This window comes from Mytilus edulis, chromosome 5 (genome assembly GCF_963676685.1).
Source record: "Mytilus edulis chromosome 5, xbMytEdul2.2, whole genome shotgun sequence".
Classification (NCBI taxonomy): Eukaryota; Metazoa; Mollusca; class Bivalvia; order Mytilida; family Mytilidae; genus Mytilus; species Mytilus edulis.
In genome coordinates this window covers 72,473,043-72,493,644 of record NC_092348.1, presented here as the reverse complement: position 1 = coordinate 72,493,644, position 20,602 = coordinate 72,473,043, and the positions used below count along the sequence as shown (strand labels likewise).

Here is a 20,602-nt window from a genome sequence, read left to right as displayed (position 1 = left end):
AAGAATCAACGCTTATCCATTGTATCTATATCACATAAAGCTTTCTCCATTCGCCTTATTTAAATTTCCGTTAATAAATCATTAAGAAAATAAGGTTTCGACTCAATCAGGCAAAGTATCTCTTAAACAAGTTTGGCTACTATGATGAAGTATTTTGTTGTAATATAGCTCTTCAACAGTTTTGGTTCTTATACATCCTTTAATTTCAAATATTCGGCTTTTAGCATTTTAATGACGGCAACTCCATAAAAGCGCTTCCGACGCATGACATTTATGAAGTGTTGTTTTCATATTTTAGGAGTTAAAACAAAAATAAGTCAGATCAAAATACCATGTCCCGTTTTCTTGAAATGTCTTTGGATTACCAATTTGCAGCCCTGCAGGTAGAAATATCTAAATCAGTCAACCAGGTCTGGTACTAAAATCAAGATGGCTTCCTGTAGTCATGTTTCTATGTCTTGTCCCTGCCCTTGTCGATACACAAAGGATTTTTTTTTGTATTCATGAAATTATAAATGTAGCAAATATTTTAATTTAAAGTATATTGTAGTATGTACGGTACATGATGATTTCAAGAAGAACAATATACGTCTGTCATATGTCTAAGGATGAAGAGAAATAATTAATCTTTAACATTGTGATCGCTTAAAAAATTCTTACGTTGATCATGTTGATTAAGTTTATGTAATTTAGAAATATTTAAACACGTACACGTCATCAAAATTTTCCATAGAATTGGACGTTTATAGTTTAAACAAATTAAAATCATGAACATTTTACAGTAAATTGGAGGAAAATCGTTTAAGCAGTTTACCAGTGGGTATTTTTTCATCGAACATGAACCTTGTTGAAGTGTAAGTATAACGCAGGTATAACATCAAAATACAGGTTCAAATAAAGTGTTTAATTTTTTACCAAACATTGCATTTTTAATGAATGGAACATTGAATATTTGTTATGCTCATTGTTGAATATTATACGATGACCTACAGGTGCTTATATCTACGTGATTTGTACACTGGAAGATAGTTCTAGTTTACTTTCATTAAACCTTCATATACCTTTCCATGTCTCGTATTTACAGCCGATTTTAATGAGTATGTAGCTAAAGGTAATATCTTTGGTTAGCTTGCTTGCTAGCTGAACCGTGAAGTCATTGTTAGGTAAGGTATACTACCCTCCTTTCGAAGTAGCCTAGTCCTACAGACAGATAGACTGTCAGACTAGTCTACTCTTAAAGGAGGGTAGTTTACCTAACCTAACAATGACTTCACGGTTATACTTGCAAGCAAGCTTACCAAAGATATTACCTTTAGCTGCATACTCATTGAAATTGGTTGTTAATACTGTAAATAATTTTGTATCCATGTCAATAGCAATGTAAAGAATGTCTTAACTAACAGTAGCATATACGGTACATGAGGACTTCAAAAGACTCAATATGTCTATTATAATTCTTTGGAAGATTAACCCTTTTTGTCCAAGCCCATTGTATAAAAATAATTAATCAACGTGTTGTTGCCGATGATCTCACTAGATGATTGGCTGAGTTTAAGGGTCATAAACTTTATCAGCTAATTGGATGAGTCGAAATGTGCTAACAGGTGTTAGAGAAATTGACATCTTTGGGGAATGTGAAAGGCACTTTATCCAAACTCGATAGTAAAATTACCAATTTTAAGTCTTCGCCGAGGTTCAGACTATCGAGTTTGGATAAATTCGATAATCCACGATTAGCTACTAAGTATGTAAGAATCTGTTTCTCTGGTACTACTGGCACCAGTGTAATAATCTATATATATACTTCTGTCATCGAAATATTATTTCTAAGTGTGAAGTGAAATGTTTAGTCATAAACATCGTGATTCATTGATAAAGTATTAATTGCTTCGAATTAAGAATTATCTATTGAAACCAATAAAAATCATGATTATTTTTCCAGTGATTTGGCGGATAATAATTTTAGTAGTTTACCAGTGGGGGTGTTTTCATCAAACATAAACCTTGTTTTCTTGTAAGTATAATATATCTTTAAAATAAAAAAAAAAACAGTGTTGTATTTATCATTTGTTTTTTCTAGTTGATCATATATTGAATTGGTTCTTTTGCATGCTTATATAAAGGGCTACACATTACTGCATTTAGAAGTACCATATTTGTTGTTGTTAATACCGAAATAATTCTGATAAGGTTAATTGTAAAAGTTACTTTTGCTATTTTAGTGTCTAATTGGATTTGAAATTTTTGGGTCGAATCCAATGATTCAAGAGATATGAAGTGTAATAGTGGCCAAAAATTGGTGGCCTGGATTTTGTTAAGTTTTTAAACGTTGAACAACAGATGTAGTAGCGCAAATGAATAAATTAGTTATTATTATTTGAAATTTTAAGAGTCACGGGTCTCTGCTAGTGTCATCACCTTCAAATATGTATGTGTATTTTAAAGCTACATTTTATGCATCGCAATTGTTCACTTGATCAAAATTTTACGACCTATGTTATCGAACATCTGTGTCTGGATATTCACAGAGAGATATTAAGGATGTTGTGGTTTCTACATAATGAGTTCTAATGGGCTTTGGTGGTTAGATTTGTTGATTTGTAACAATAAAATGTATGCACACTTGTTATTTTGACAAATCAGATGAACAAAATTTCTGTTTCGAGAACTGAAAATAAAACTGCCCATTAATTACACTGGTCTAAAGTTAACCCATACTCATCGATTCTAATTGAAAGATGTTTTTTGGCTTTCTATTTTTTATACGATCGTAAACAATTTTTTTTGCGATCGTGTATTGGTATCACGTCGTCGTCGTTGTCCGAAGACATTTGGATTTCGCACAATAACTTTAGTATAAGTTAATAGAAATCTATGAAATCTAAACACAAGGTTTATGACCACAAAGGGACGGTTGGGATTGATTTTGGGAGCTTTGGTCACAACAGTTTAGGAATTAGGGGTCAAAAAGGGGCCCCAATAAGCATTTTTCTTGGTTTTCGCACTATTACTTTAATATAGGTAAATAGAAATCTATGAAATTTAAATACAAGGTTTATGACCACAAAAAGAAGGTTGGGATTGATTTTGGAAGTTTTGGACCCAGCAGTTTAGGAATTAGGGGCTAACAGGTTAAAAGAAAATTAAACTTTGTTTGATTTTATCAAAAAATGAATTATTGGGGTTCTTTGATATGCCAAATCTAACCGTGTATTTTAGATTCTTAATTTTTGGTCCCGTTTTCAAATAGGTCTACATTAAGGTCTAAAGGGTCCAAAATTAAACTTAACTTGATTTTAACAATAATTGAAATCTTGGGGTTCTTTGATATGCTGAATCTGAACATGTACTTAGATTTTTTATTATGGGCCCAGTTTTCAAGTTGGTCCAAATCGGAGTCCAAAATTAAACTTTGTTTGATTTCAACAAAAATTGAATATATGGGGTTCTTTGATATGTTGAATCTAACAATGTATTTAGATTTTTGATATTTGAGCCCCGTTATGTAATTGGTCCACATTGAGGTCTAAAGGGTAAAAAAATGAACTTTTATTCGAATTCATCAAAAATTGAATTCTTGGGGTTCTTTGATATGCTGAATCTAACCATGTGTTTAGATTTGGATATTGAACCATAAAGGGTAAAATGGCCAATTTAAAGTTTTTAAGTTCTTAGACCACATTTATTCTGTGTCAGAAACATATGCTGTGTCAACTATTTAATCACAATCCAAATTTAGAGCTGAATCCAGCTTGAATGTTGTTTCCATACTTGCCCCAACTGTTTAGGGTTCAACCTTTGCGGTCGTATAAAGCTGCGCCCTGCGGAGCATCTGGTTAATTTTAATAATCCGAGCGAGTATTACACGGATTTATCAACAGGTTAAAATAGAAGAAATAAAATGAACGGCGGCTTTTTTTACAAACTGGTCAAAAAGGGGCCCCAATAAGCATTTTTCTTGGTTTTCGCACTATTACTTTAGTATAAGTAAATAGAAAACCATGAAATTTAAATACAAGGTTTCGGGTGTGTCTATGCTGTATTGAACTTGGCATCATGTATTCGGGTTTAGTTTTCTGTAATAAGTTAGTACTTCAGTTTCATTATGAATATATCTTTCACATTCATTTGTTAAAATTTACTGTTTGCAATAGCATGAATCGTTCTATATAAAAGTGTTCTTATCCCGGGCATAAAAATAATGCCGTATTTGGCAAATTTTTTCAACTTTTGATCTTCAGTGCTGTACAACTTTGTACTTTTTTCACTTTCGATCTTTTATATCTGGGCGTTATGTATTCGGGTTTAGTTTTCTGTAATTAGTTAATACTTCAGTTTCATTATGTATATCTCTTTCATATTCATTTGTTAAAATTTACTGTTTGCAATAGCATGAATTGTTCTATGAATAAGAATGTTCTTATCCCGGGCATACAAACAATGCCGTATTTGGCAAAACCTTTTCAACTTTTGATCTTCAGTGCTGTACAACTTTGTACTTTTTTCACTTTCGATCTTTTATATCTGGGCGTCACTAGTGAGTCTTGTGTGGACAAGACGCGTTTTTGGCGTATTGAATTTTAAACCTGATGCTTTTTGTTATCTATTAATCATGCTTTTCTTTGTCTAATATGGTCTCCTTTTTATTTGTATTGTAGTCCTGTAATATTATGTTGTCATTTCAATGTTATATTTAACTTTGCCATTAAAGTGCGAGGTTTGGCATGCCATAAAACCAGGTTCAACCCACCACTTTTATTCCCCTTTAAAAGTGTCCTGTACCAAGTCAGGAAGATGGCCATTGTTATAATATTGTTCGTTTCTGTGTGTGTTGCATTTTAACGTTGAGTCGTTTGTGTTTTCTCTTATTTTTGAGATAAGACGTGGCACGGTACTTGTCTATCCCAAATTCATGTATTTGGATTTGATGTTATATTTGTTATTCTCGTGGTGTTTTGTCTGTTGCTTGGTCCGTTTCTGTGTGTGTTGCGTTTCGGTGTTGTGTCGTTGTTCTCCTCTTATATTTAATGCGTTTCCCTCGGTTTTAGTTTGTTACCCCGATTTTGTTTTTTGTCCATGGATTTATGAGTTTTGAACAGCGGTATACTACTGTTGCCTTTATTTATGACCACAAAAGGAAGGTTGGGATTGATTTTGGCCGAAGTTTTGGACCCAACAGTTTAGGAATTAGGGGCCAACAGGTTCAAAAAAAATTAAACTTTGTTTGAATTCATCAAAAAATGAATTATTGGGGTTCTTTGATATGCCAAATCTAACCGTGTATTTTAGATTCTTAATTTTTGGTCCCGTTTTCAAATAGGTCTACATTAAGGTCTAAAGGGTCCAAAACTAAACTTAACTTGATTTTAACAATAATTGAAATCTTGGGGTTCTTTGATATGCTGAATCTGAACTTAGATTTTGTATTATGGGCCCAGTTTTCAAGTTGGTCTAAATCGGAGTCCAAAATTAAACTTTGTTTGATTTCAACAAAAATTGAGTATATGGGGTTCTTTGATATGTTGAATCTAACAATGTATTTAGATTTTTGATATTTGGGCCCCGTTATGTAATTGGTCCACATTGAAGTCTAAAGGGTCAAAAATTGAACTTTTATTCGAATTCATCAAAAATTGAATTCTTGGGGTTCTTTGATATGCTGAATCTATCCATGTGTTTAGATTTGGATATTGAACCATAAAGGGTAAAATGGCCAATTTAAAATTTTTAAGTTCTTAGACCACATTTATTCTGTGTCAGAAACCTATGCTGTGTCAACTATTTAATCACAATCCAAATTCAGAGCTGTATCAAGCTTGAATGTTGTGTCCATACTTGCCCCAACCGTTCAGGGTTCGACCTCTGCGGTCGTATCAAGCTGCGTCCTGTGGATAATTTTATTCTAATTTTTATTCATTTTTATACGACCGCAAACAAATTTTTGCGTCGTATAATGGTATCATGTTGTCGTCTGCGTCGTCGTCGTCCGAAGACACATTTAGTTTCCGGACAATAACTTTTGTTTTAGTGAATGGATCTCTACAAATTTTTACCAGAAGATTCAATACCATTAAAGGAAGGTTGGGATTGATTTTGGGGATTATAGCCCCAATAGTTTAGGAATTAGGGGCCAAAAAGGGGGCCCAAAATAAGCATTTTTGTAGTTTTCAAACAATAACTTGTGTTTAAGTGTATGAATATCTCTGAAATTATACCACAAGTTTCCATACCATGAAGGGATGGTTAGTATTGACTTTGGGGGGTTATTTTTCAAAATGTTTTGGAATTAGGGGCAAAAGGGCTAAAAAAAGGGAAAGCTAGGTTTTTCTGGTCAATGGACAATTAAAACTATTTAAAACCAGTGTAAGGGAGGTAATTCAAAATCATTTAACATACAACATTAGGTATGTTCAGATAACACTACTTGTAAATTATGTATAAAGAAATGTCAGGTTTTGGTCTAATTGCCAATTTTTTTTTCCAAATTTCTCAAATTCCAAAACTTTTAAAAGTTTGAAGAAGAAATCTTTAATTGCACAATATTGCGCAATAGATTTGTAAGATGTTGACATTTGTTTTGTGTCAAAAACTAATATTATGTCAAAAATTTGATCAAAACCCAAATTCAGAGCTGTATCAAGGTTGAATGTTGTGTTCATACTTGCCCCCAACTGTTCAGGGTTCAACCTCTGCGGTCGTATAAAGCTGCGCCCTGCGGAGCACCTGGTCTTTATATATACAGATTTTATTAACTAGTAAGAATTTTTTATAAATTTCTAATTTGGGGGCAGGGTTGTTATATTTATCTTTTTAACACTGGTTAATGAAATCATAACATGTGTAATGACTGATCATTATCGCGTATGTGATTTTGACATGCCTACATATATAGCTATTGAATATCCATGACTTTATAGATAAGAACAGCACGTGCAGCCACACACAGAGAGTTGTAGATTAGTAGTGTTCATGTATATATGTATGTAGTTTTGAGAATACAAAATAGCCGACCGTGCGAAGGCTTTATAGCCAGTCAAGGTTGTTAAAACACCCCATAAGTAAGAATACGAAATAATGTCAGAGATATAGTTTTATACGACCACAAAAATTGAAAATTTTGTGTCGTATATTGGTATCATGTTGGCGTCGTCGTCGTCCGAAGACATTTGTTTTTCGCACTCTAACTTTAGTAAAAGTAAATAGAAATCTATGAAATTTAAACACAAGGGTTATGACCATAAAACGAAAGGTTGGGATTGATTTTGGGTGTTTTGGGCCCAAATAAGCATTTTTCTTGGTTTTCGCACAATAACTTTAGTATAAGTAAACAGAAATCTATGAAATTTTAACATAAGGTCTATGACCACAAAAGGAAAGTTGGGATTTTGGGAGTTTTAGTCCCAACAGTTTATGAATTAGGGTAAAAAAAACAGGTCCCAAATAAGCATTTTTTCTTGGTTTTTGCACAATAACTAAAAATAAAAAATAGTATTAGTTTATAGAAATCTATGAAATTTTAACACAAGGTTTATGACCACAAAAGGAAGGTTTGGATTGATTTTGGGAGTTTTGGTCCCAACGAATTAGGGGCCAAAAGGGGCCAAAATTAAACTTTGTTTGATTTCATTAAAAAATGAATTATTGGGGTTCTTTGAAATGCCAATTCTAACCGTGTATTCAGATTCTTAATTTCTGGTCCTGTTTTCAAATAGGTCTACATTAAGGTCCAAAAGGATCAAAATTAAACTTACTAGCTTGATTTTAACAAAAATTGAATTCTTGTGGTTCTTTGATATGCTGAATCTAAACATGTACTTAGATTTTTGATTATTGGCCCAGTTTTCAAGTTGGTCCAAATCGGGGTCCAACATTATTATATTAAGTATTGTGCAATAGCAAGAAATCTTCAATTGCACAGTATTGTACAATAGCAAGAAATTATCAATTGCACAGTATTGCGCAATAGCAAGAAATCTTCAATTGCACAGTATTGTGCAATAGCAAGAAATCTTCAATTGCACAGTATTGCGCAATAGCAAGAAATATCTAATTGCACCATATTGCGCAATAGCAAGAAATTTTCAATTGCACAGTTTTTATGAAATATTCTTTGAAAATCGGAGTTATCTTTCTTTGTCCAGAATAGTAATTGAATCCACTGAAATCATTGTTTTAAACAATATACAATGTATATTCCCTTTTACTACCAACTAATAAATAAAAATAATCTTTACCATTCAGTGATTACAAGCATTTTTTTTTTACATTTTAATATTTTATGATGTATTTAAATGAGTAGTTATTGTTGCAAACTCCAATTCATTGTTTTTTCATTTCAGATTTCATAAATAAAAAGAAAATTTCTTCAAACATTTTTTTGAGAGGATTAAATATAAAACAGCATAGTGAATTGCTCAAAGGCACAAAAAAAAATTAAGTTCATTAGACCACATTCATTCTGTGTCAGAAACCTATGCTGTGTCAACTATTTAATCACAATCCAAATTTAGAGCTGAATCCAGCTTGAATGCTGTGTCCATACTTGCCCCAACTGTTCAGGGTTCAACCTTTGCGGTCGTATAAAGCTGCGCCCTGCGGAGCATCTGGTTAGTTTTAATAATATTATTACACGGATCTATCAACAGGTTAAAATAGAAGAAATAAAATGAACGGTGGCTTTTTTTACAAACTGTTTTACAAATATCACCTTTTTATTGTTTATATATAAAAAAAAAATGTATGATAAAATCGAGGGTATAATATTGCTTTTTTTTAAACTTGTAGCATTGTTGTTACTGACCTAAAAGACGACGGGACGAACTTCGTTTTTTGAGATACGGCCTTTGGAGTCTCGGAATGCTGTGTAAACAAGATGCGCACTTATTTTAAACCGTCGAAAATTAAAAGATAAAAGCAATAAAATATCATATTCAAACAATGTTTTTATGACGGAATTTTGATGCATCGCACTTTTTAGAGAGAAAAATTCTTGTAAGGTATTTGTCTCTTCATATAAGTTATGGACTTTAAATTGATTGAATCTCCGAAAAAATCTGTGCTTCCTAAATAACACCTTCAATATTTCAATGCAGTTGCACCCGAATATATAGTCTTTGCCTAAAATTATATTATAATATTTTAAATATTTAGTCATGACTGTTGTATTTCAATGTTTTTAATGATTTCATTTCAGAGATTTATCCGACAATGCCTTTACTACAATATCACCCAATATATTTAGGAATATGACAAATTTAGAATCCATGTACGTATTATAGACTTACCATAATGATTGTTAACAAAAAAGAGCTTAAGAAATGATTAAAAATGTCCAGATTTCACTGTTGTCATTTCGTCGTTCTTTCCTGTAGTATCGCTATTTTCGATATACTAATCATTCATAATTATGACAATGTTTTTCTTCACACTGAAACCCCTAAAAAAATAACTACTGATTGGAGCATACACAAATCAACACCCAATTCGATCAGGCAAAGCTGACCTTAGATGTTTTGGCTATTTTTACAAGGTCCCTCAAATTGCCTCCCAGGTATTTATTCGTTGTTGGCTTTGGTTTTTTTTTTTAGCGTTTCTGATAAAAAAAAAAAAAAAAAAAAAATAAAGCGCCGTCAAACACTTTTAGTGTTATTACTGAATCTAAATATATAATTTTCGTAATGTGATTTTCATTAATGCGAATTTCATAACCGAAAGAAGAAGAAAAGAAGAAAGAATGAAATAATAGTGTATAAATATTTTACGTTTTAGATATTTACAAAACAACCCATTGGAGTGTTGTAAAATAATCGACTTCTTTAAATGGGCAGCCCGCCAAACCAAATTAACCGATTTTCAAGGACACTGCCAATATTTGAATTTGAGCAGATCTCTCAACAAGTTTAACATATCGATTTGTCCGATTCCAGGTAGGATTTTTAATATATACTCTTTTTTAATGACTCACTGTGATTTTAAAAGCAATAATTGCAATATTATTGACTTCAATACGTACATTTAAAGACTACAAAAAGCATTTTATACAAGCCATTTCCAAAACACAAACGACAAACGACCGAAGACAATACAGAAAGTCGGCGTGAAAATGATTCATGCAATGTCCGCTATGGTAATGTGAACTACAAACGTATATTCTTTACCGACGAAAGTCATAATAAAATATTCAAGAAGAACTACATGAACTTAAGTAACAACTCGGATTCCTAAGCAGTACCTGGCAGTTGAGATATTTTTTACGACTTTACCCCCAGTAGAGCTATAGAAAAACAGTAAATTAACGGGTGTTACACGGACACTTTTTAGATGATACACGGACACTTTTTAGTTGTTACACGGACACTTTTTATGAATAGAATCACTCGTGCATGATCAGTGAGTTCATGGGCACTTTAAATTTCAATTAGATTTAATTTTTTTGTTTCACCGACATATTTCCTGTCTTTTTTTATTAAAATATTTACGTAAGTCGTGAGCACCAATAACTATATTTCAAACAATTCCAGTAAATTCATATTCATATCTGTACACTAAGGGATTGACCATTTAACTTTAAAAAAGGGGGGTATGTCTTTTTTCTAAAAAATATTTTGATCCCCAATTTTATGAGAAAAAATATATTGTGGTCAAGCAGATGACAAAATAATGTTCTGATTCCTGATTTTCCGTATACCGTATATTAAAATCGTCTAATTTCGAAAAAAAAAATGAAAATAGTTGGGTGATAGCGTTGAAAAAATAAATAATGTTCTTACTCAGAAAAGAAGATACCATACCCCCTTTTGAAGATAAATGGTCGGTCCGTAAGTGTTTATTCCCCTTTAATATATGGACATGAATAGTATGCTGAAAGTAAAGAAATGCTGGTACCAACGTTTATTTCAATAAAAAAGACAGGAAATATATATACAAAAATCCAATCTAATCAAAAGATAAAATCCCTATCAACTCACCAATGCACGATTGATCCTATAAATAAAAAGTGTCCGTATAATACATGTTCAAATATGCAGCAAATCGTGAAGAAAAAATCATTCAACTATTGTCATCAATTTTGAACGGTAAGCTGTGATTGGATCATATAGTGAAACGTGTTAAATCCTGATCAATCCTGATATACTATCAGAGACATATAAAAAAAATGAGAAAAGAAACAGGCAGGTAACAAACTGCCGTATAGTTTGTCTGCACTTGTAGTCAGGTCAAGGTCCTCGGATAGCGCCTCGGACCTTGACCTGACTACTCGTGCAGAAAAACTATCCGGCAACGGTTGTTACCGGCCTGTTTCTTTGTTACCTTTGTATTGTATCTAATACTTAAACATTACTAGTGCACACTTTCTCAGACGAGTAAGTGCTCCTTCTTATAGTGTGAAACAAGATGCATCGTTATCCTCGTTGTTACGTTATATTCACTTCAAGCTTCCAAATGTTTTTGAACTTATGTTGTCACACAATTAACGTTTTAGAAATTTTGAATGTACAACTTTATTTTTGCAACCTGTTGAAAATATGAATTAAACTGTAATTAAAATAATAAAATGAAACGATGGTTAAGGAATGTTGTCTCGTAGACATTACATATATTGCAAGGTTTTACAAATGTATGTAAAGTATTTTCTTTTTGGTATTTACATTTCCTTAGTTGATGGTCAGTGGGGCTCGTGGACAACAACATCATGTTCAGTGACATGCGGTAATGGAATTAAACATCGAAATAGAACTTGCAACAACCCCTCACCTTCTGACGGCGGAAAACTTTGTCAAGGTGTTGACAACGAATCGCTAGTTTGTAAATTAGGAGATTGTTCAGGTAATTTTTTTTTTGAAATGTGAAGGATCAAATTTTTAAATTCGTCATCCTCTTCTTAAAAAATGTTTATTATGTTGTTATGAAGCGATAAATACTTGTTGATAATCAAATGAAAGAGATCCAATATTAATTTGACAATCCAACGAATCAATAGTACATGACATCTGTAAATAGTTTACATATTATCGAATAGCAACAAAAAAATACATTTCGTGTTAATACATTTTTTAATTCATCCTCAAATTTGCTTTTTAGTTCAGAAAGAAACATTCCATTTGTATTTATACTAAACTGGTGTGCTTTTAAACAATTTTTTCTTGAGAAACATTGTATATACCAGTATAAAATTGAGAATGGAAATGGGGAATGTGTCAGAGACAACAATCCGACCAAAGAGCAGACAACAGTCGAGGACCACCATTAAGTAATGTCTTTTAATAGTTGATTTCCGATGTTCACGATATTTTTGTTTCTTTTCCCGATACGAGATTATCAAAATTGATATTCATTGATATAACGGCTATTGATAATTTTAACACAAAAAACACACAAGTCATAGGTGTGGTTTCAATGCAGTTGGAATTATATGCATTTGGTCCAATTCTAGCTTAAAATTTGGTACGTACAGTATCATCAATATTACTTCCATGGTATCATGGAGGTTGGTACAGGTATTTGTTTTATATTAGTATATTTGCATCTCAATCATATAATTTCATTGTTCACTTTGAGATTTATTATAATTTTTTTATAGAACATTATTAACTAATACGTTTGTTTATCTGCCTATCTACTGGAACACATGAAATTAACACCGGATTTTGGTGGGTTTTGTGTAGCAGATTTTCCGTATATTCCTTATAAATGGACTTTGTTTTCTTCCAGATAACTTTAAAAACATAAACCATCCGGGAATTTTACCAAACTTGAACAGAAACTTCTTACAATCAAAAGATAGTATCTTGTGGAAAATTTTAAATATTTGTTTACCAATTTGTGTTGAGCCTGCGTCTTACAGTAAAAGAAGGCGAGACACTGGGTTCCGCGGAACCCTTACATTTTTATTTTTTGTCTTTTTTACCACAGTATTGATATGTTTCGATGTTAAGTTAATTGATTAGAGTATCCACAACAAAACTACTACACTGGCTAACGCAAAAAAAAAATTGTCAACAACAGCAAAATGTATGTCTCATTTGTGTCCGTCATCAATGCGTTCACGATTTTGGTCAATATATTCCGAATATGTAATAAATTCATTTGTCACTATAACGTATTGAGATAAGAAGACTCATTTTGTTTCTAGCTGTACTGAAACATTAATGTGTATTTCTAAAATTATTGACCGTTTCTAAAATATGTAAGAATTTCCTCGTTTGGTTCTGTGGTTTTAGGTGAGCATGATAAACTCCCATGCAAAAGCTGAAGTGCAAGATTCCTACCTGATCAAATCATAAACTTTAAAATGTGTATTTGCTGATTCTCTGCTATGCAAGACGTAAGTAAAAAAAATTCTGTATACTTTTTTATTTATCATAGTTGATGGACATTGGGGCCCGTGGTCGTCTGTTACATGTTCTGTTACCTGTGGTAAAGGACTAGGAATACGAAAAAGACGATGTGACAACCCTCCTTCTTCTGGGGATGGAAATGGTTGTTTTGGTTGTGATATTGAGAAAAAACTATGTTCCTTGGAAAAATGTCACAGTAAGTATGGCCTGTTTACGTAGGTTGTGTGTTTCTTAGTTTTGATATTCAAGAAATATTTTGTCGATGATTACATGTTGTTCAATTAAAATGAAGTAGTAGATACATTTTGGTGCGTATTTGCCCTGTGAATCACAGAATATTAAAAGTTGTATGAAACCAATTATAGTCGCACTTTACATAAAAGAAAAATGAAAACAACACTTGATTAATAAAACACGTCCAATGCGCTTATCTGGATTTACTTTCCTCAGGAACTCTTCTAGTAACGGTTGTGCTTTACATTTTTTCTTGGCATTTACTGGTCTATGTATTGCGTAATTGTTATATTTAACTGAATAAACCTGTCATGTAATAGCTGTACAAATTTATAACCCATGAAACGCAAAACAACAAACCTTCTTCAAAGTATGTAATCAACATTTAAATTTTGCTAATAACTTATATGTACTTTTCTAAAAATCATACCTTCTCTTTTTTTCTAATCTATATTTGCTGCAGTGAAAGGAAGTCATAGATGTAATTTGAATTGTGCACATATATCACGGTCCTTGCAGCAATCAGGTGTTCATTTGTGGAACAGGGTAGAGTGGGTGGCGCATATTCGCCCCGGACACATTTTCGCCGTTTTTGCTTTTTTTTCTGTAAAAATTGTGTGCCTTTACCCAATACTTGCCTAAATAGATGGTAAAGGCTGTTTGTAATGTTCGAACTGTTGATATTCCTCTTTACCCAATTTTCAAGGTTATTCGCACATATAAAGAATTATGACGGTGTTTTTAAACGATTTTGGCAATTATGTAAGATTTATATTGGCAATCATGCGCAGTCTTAAAGTAAATATTTGTGAGAAAAATCGTACAGGAATGATCTCTCAAGCTAATTCATGTAATTACAAACATTCGTTTTCATAATATACCAGGATAATAAGGATGGTCATATCATAAATTACGGCAAAAATCTGTCCCCTATGGTACACAAACAACTTGATTTCCTCTTGAGTTTGCGTTAATTTTTAGAACAATTAACCAATTTTTTGAAGATAATTTCTTTATCAAACATTTGTTTCATTTAGTAAAATTTCTGAAACCTACATAAAAAGTTCCAAATATTCGAATGTAGGTCGGATGTAAGTGGAAATAAACGAATTATGCGGCGAATATTGGTCACTCACTCTACTGATTCTGTATAAAAATATAACCTTATGAATACAGCAGTATTTACTGAAGTCGCTCTACGAAAGCATAGGAACGAAATATTGCTCACTGGATCTTAAAACGTCAAGGTTAATATGTGTAATGACATCTGTGGTAGAAAATTTCCGCAAGCGATTCCTGTGAGAAAAAAGTTATGCATGACTGTAATAGTTTTGTCGTAGTATTTTCGAATAGTAATAGTTGGTTGAATTATATATATATTATTTATTGATTATTTATGTATATGTATAATTTCATATTAAATTATAATCTATTTTATTATTGTGTTACATATAAATGCATCCAAATTCTATTTTTCAGAATCGTGCAATAACGCAGGCAAAAACAGTAAATCAGGTTAATATTATTAATTATATACAATATTTGTAAAACGTTGCCTTTTTAGTCAGCAATTTATTTGAAAGAACATTATTTACGTACTTTTTTTATTTTCTAAAATTCAAAAGAAACAAATAAAAATAGATACGAAATAAACTATGGACATAAGTCTCATAACATTCATCCACTATATCTTACATTAACCAAAAATATCATGCATTTAAATACTTGTTGTATTCTAAAGGTTGTAAACAAATTGTCATTTTCGATGCCATTAAAAACATTGGAACTTTGCATACATACTAGTATATCTTTAGCATATTCCTCCTATAGTTGATGTGTTTCCCGCGGTTTTAGTTTGTAACCCGGATTTGTTTTCTCTCAATCGATTTATGACTTTCGAACAGCGGTATACTACTGTTGCCTTTATTTGTTCGATAAACGAAAGAATGTTAAATGTATGAAAAAAGAGCTGGATGATACCAATGGGACATTCTTAATTCATAAGACAAAAAACAACTGACAACGCCATCGCAAAACAAAAACAAAAACATCTTTATAAATGAATCATGCGTATTTATATCATTAGCCACAACGAATGAAAACTTATCATCTTGTTCTACATCTTGTTCTAACACGTCTATTATGTTTTGAATTTTTTTTAAAGGAAAAATCATCTTAAATCAGATAAAAATAATATTTTTATTTTAACCCATTTATTCATTGATTGAAGGATAAAGGTTTGCATGCAAGACAAACGATTTGAATGTCATTTTAAAGCGTCGGCTAAAAAATCATGTATTTACTGTTAATTCTAACATTATGTCAAGTTTAAGGATTATATGTACCGATGGTATGGTTTTGCAAATGTTTTGGGGGGTCAGACAAGAGATATTCACCAATCAGCTATTGTATGATGAGGGATTACTTTAGCATGAGTAACATACGGATGTCAATGGAAAAGCAGGAAATGCCAATCATTCCAAAGCATTTAATATAGAATTGAGAATTGAAACGGGGAATGTGTCTAAGACACAACAACCCCAGAAAAGATCAGAAAACAGTCAAAGGCCACCAATGGGTCTTCAATGCAGCGAAAATATTCCGCACCCGGAGACGGGCTTCGGCTGGTCCCTTAACAATAATGTATACTATAGTTCATCGAAATGGACGTCACAGAAAATTCCGAAACATATGAATGAACCAAAATTAAAAAAAACCATACAAAACTAACAAAGGCCGTTCCTCACTAGGGAAAGGCACAAAAAGGCGGCGGGGTTAACATGTTTTGTGAGATTAAACCCTCCCCATATACCTCTAGTCAAATTGAATGTGGAATAAACAACCACACAGCAATACGCACAGTTAAACTCAGTTTAAAAGAAGCCAGAGTCCGATATTAGAATAGGTAACAGAATAAACTAAGAAAAGGAGAGTCGAAAGAAAGAAACAAAAGGGACATTGAAACTCATAAGTAGAATAAAACTGACATTGCCATGGCTAAAAAAAAAAAGGATAAACAGATAAACAATAGTACACAAAACACAAAATTGAAAACTAAAGACTGAGCAACACGAATCCCACTAAAAACTGCGGGTGATCTCAGGCTGCGGTATGGTAAGCAGATCTTGCTCCACATGTGGCATCCGTCGTATTACTCCTATGAAATACATAGATACGTTTTATCGAGTGATTAGACTTCACAAAATAGCGGATTGGTAATAGACTTTTATCTAACCATAAGACATCACAAGATTAAGAAACTATCAGTCAAGTAAATGTCTGTTTAAAGGTTTGGATAGCTTTTTGAATGACTACATTTTTGTGCTTTGTATAGAATATTACTATTAAAGATGGGATGTGAAATACCAGAACGTATGTCTGCACGTTGATTTATATTTACGAATGATGTCCTTGTACCGATGATAAAATTAAGTAAAAGTTTTGACAAGTTTTGATGTCGAAACCCTGGTGTAATAATTTGTCAATAAATTAAGGATTTCTTTGATTAAAATCAAATGCGTTGTTACATACATGACCGAATCGAACAGGTTGAGATACACCATAAGAAGGTGCCTAGGGAAGGTCACATTCCTAAATTGGATAATTAACAACAGGTATTTGAAAATCATCTCTGTTATGTTATTTTTGTATTAAGCTTCCTGTTAAAGATATAGATATTAAGATCCAGGAAAGGGCAGTGTTCATTGTTAGTATTACTTTTATCTAAAGTCAGTTCAACATTAGTCCATCCTCTATTTTCGGAATGGTTTGCATGGTTCGATCCGTAGTTTTCTGTTCGGTGTTTTTCTGACTATTGTTTGTATTTTTTATTTTCGTTTTTGATTTGACCAAGGTGTTGGCAATTTTTCTTCGACTTGTGGTTTGTTTTGTACATTTGTGTCTTCATCCTCCTTTTTTTTTTTAAGCATTAAGAATGTTGAATCTTCTAATGATTATTTGTGAGTGATTAAAACGCATTCATTGGTTACAAAATAATATGCACTATGGTTGTTGGCATTTATTTCAATAATATAAACAAAATCATGCACAAGACAGCAATAACTCTATAAAAATGACGGTTATAAATATAATTTTCCAACTTTCTATTTTCTGTAGATGGGAAATGGAAGAAAGCAAGAAGATCTAAAATTATATCTAACTACAGATTTATGAAGAATAGTATGAAGTAAAAATAAACCTGAGGAACGATGAAATTATGTTTCACATGAGGCTGTCAGGATAAATTTCAACTGTTTTTTTGTTTTGTTTTATCGTTTATCATTTGAAAGGGTTGCACATGCGATTGTAGGGATACATGTAAATCATATATTACTTTGAGGGATTTCACATGAGGTCGTAGGGATAAAATTCAACTGGTTTTTGTTTCTCATATATCATTTTAAAGGGTTTCACATAATCTTGTAAGGATAAATGAAAAGTGGCTTTTGTTTCTCATATATCACTTTGAGGGATTTCACATGAGGTCGAAGGGATAAAGATTAAAAATACTGATTTTTGTTTCCCATTTATATCACTTTGACGGATTTCACATGATCGTGTAGGTATAATTGTAACATGGTTTTGTTTTTCGTATATCATTTAGAGGGGTTTCACATGAGGCTGTAGAGATAAATGTCGACTGGGTTTTTTTCCCTGATAAATCACTTTGAGGGATTTTTACATAAGGTTGTAGGGATAAATGTCAACTGGTTTTTGTTTCTCATATAACACTTTGAGGAATTTCACATCAGGTTGTAGGGATAAATGTCAAATGGTTTTTGTTTCTCATATAACACTTTGAGGGATTTCACATCAGGTTGTAGGGATACGCATAAACTGGTTTTTGTTTCTCATATAACACTTTGAGGGATTTCACATCAGGTTGTAGGGATACGTATAAACTGGTTTTTGTTTCTCATATATCATTTTGAAAGGTTTCACGTGAGGCTTTTTAAGGATAAATGTAAACTGGTTTTCGTTTCTCATATATCACTTTCAGGTTATAGGGATAAAATTATGTAAACGGGTTTGTGTTTCTTGAGGCGGTAGGGATAAATATAAACTAGTTTGTGTTTCTCACATTTCACCTTGAAGTACGTTCTATTGGCTATCCTTTAAATTTACATTCATATATCTGCTGTGTTTTATTTTTCCAATGACAATATTACATTTTAAAAAAAGTGTTGTTAAGTATCTTTCTGGTAGCTTTGGAATACATAAATATATTTTTATTCAGCTTAAAATGTTTTATCTGTGGGCAATATTTCACTTTTCAAATTTCTTATTTCACTTTGAAGGATGTTCTATTTGCTGTCCTTAAGAATTACCTTTATATATTTGTTGTGATGTTTTTCCAATAACAATATTATATTTTTTTAAATGTGGTTAAATGTCCTTCTGGCGGCTTTCGCATACATACATACATATATTTTTCATTCAGCTTAAAAGTTTTATCTGTGCACATTATTTGTCAGATTTTTTGAGGATATCTTGTGGAAATATGAAGTGACATCAGGTGACATTGCTTTCCGTGTGAATATGAAGTGGCACCTGGTGACATTGGTTTCCGTGTGAATATGAAGTGGCACCTGATGACATTGACTTCCGTGGAATAGAAGTGGCACTTGATGACATTGATTTCCGTGGAATAGAAGTGGCACTTGAGGACATTGATTTCCGTGGAATAGAAGTGGCACTTGATGACATTGATTTCCGTGGAATAGAAGTGGCACTTGATGACATTGATTTCCGTGTGAATATGACGTGGCACTTGATGACATTGATTTACGCGTGAACATTAAGTGGTATTTGATGACATTGATTTCCGTGCAAATATGAAGTGGCACCGTGGGAATCATTTAATTGATTTTCTCAATAAATCTTGATGATAATTTTAATATTTTGTAGTTTTCTCCTTTTTTAGATAATTACTTCAAAATATTTAAAAAAAAAACAATGAATAACTGACAATAACGCTATATTAAACAGGTCGTATACTGAATAAATAAACACTGTCAGTTACATACCATATGCTGATATTCACATTTAAACCATAAACTACATAAACGGCATCACCAGCAGGTAAACGGACAGAAAGTCACAGGACAAAAAGTCACAGGACATAAAGTCACAAATTTGATAGGACAAAAAGTCACAAATAATTTGTTGACAATTGTTCGAATATATAAGAGAAAGATCTTGAAATATTTTCTTTTTATTACATCTATTCATTTTAAACTTTAGGAAATTGTTCATCAGCGAAAACTTATTATATTTTAATCATGCAAAGGATATATTTCTTGGCACCATGAAGCCATTTAAGTACCAAGCCACTTTGACATTTTGTTTTCATAACAATTATTTGATCATTATTGATATTTATTGAATAAATTTTAATTACAAAGTTGCTTTATATATAATAGGGTTTTTTTCTGATGCGGAACATCCATTTGTATGGGGAAAAACAAGGAAAAAGTAATCGTTAATTACTAAAATAATGAAAATTACTGGAAAAGCTTCATATATATGAGATGAAGTAGGTTCAATATAAGGTATCTACTGAAATATTGTCGGTTCTCAAAGAGGGACGAAAGATACCATAGGGACAGTCAAACTCATAAATCGAAAATAAACTGACAACGTCATGGCTAAAAATGAAAATGACAAACAGACAAACAATAGTACAAATGACACAACATGAAAAACTACAGAATAAGCAACACGAACCCCACCAAAAACTAGGGGTGAACTCAGGTGCTCCGGAAGAGTAAGCAGATCCTGCTCCACATGTGGCACCCGTCGTGTTGCTCATGTTATAAAAAATCCGGTAAATAGTCTAATACAAATGATGAGTAGGTTGCGATAGTAAAATTTGTGTTAGACGCCAAGGTTTTCCTATCACCAGGGATTTTCCAATTGTTCCCGGAACACAGTTATCGTCTTTAATTCACAAGTCCCTCGCATGGACAGTGAATTTTCTCCACATTTTTATTGATTTTTATCTTATGCATATAACACATGTAGTTAGTAGG

At 32.3% G+C, this 20,602-nt stretch overlaps 1 protein-coding gene across 1 annotated transcript; it reads left to right on the top strand.

Moving 5' to 3' along the window:
• The first annotated feature begins 785 nt into the window (after nucleotides 1-785).
• On the top strand, nucleotides 786-19,468 carry LOC139524410 (thrombospondin-1-like). Its single transcript, XM_071319184.1, has 8 exons — nucleotides 786-854; nucleotides 1,943-2,014; nucleotides 9,194-9,265; nucleotides 9,769-9,926; nucleotides 11,659-11,826; nucleotides 13,366-13,533; nucleotides 15,051-15,086; nucleotides 17,688-19,468. Exons 1-8 carry the CDS (start codon nucleotides 838-840, stop codon nucleotides 17,759-17,761), a joined length of 765 nt encoding a protein of 254 aa, XP_071175285.1. The 5' UTR covers nucleotides 786-837; the 3' UTR covers nucleotides 17,762-19,468.
• The last annotated feature ends 1,134 nt before the right edge of the window (nucleotides 19,469-20,602 follow it).

Coding starts and splice junctions, on each gene's coding strand:
- LOC139524410 (XM_071319184.1), top strand. Junction 11,827..13,365: donor TAAATTAGGAGATTGTTCAG/GTAATTTTTTTT, acceptor TATTTATCATAG/TTGATGGACATTGGGGCCCG. Junction 15,087..17,687: donor AGGCAAAAACAGTAAATCAG/GTTAATATTATT, acceptor TATTTTCTGTAG/ATGGGAAATGGAAGAAAGCA.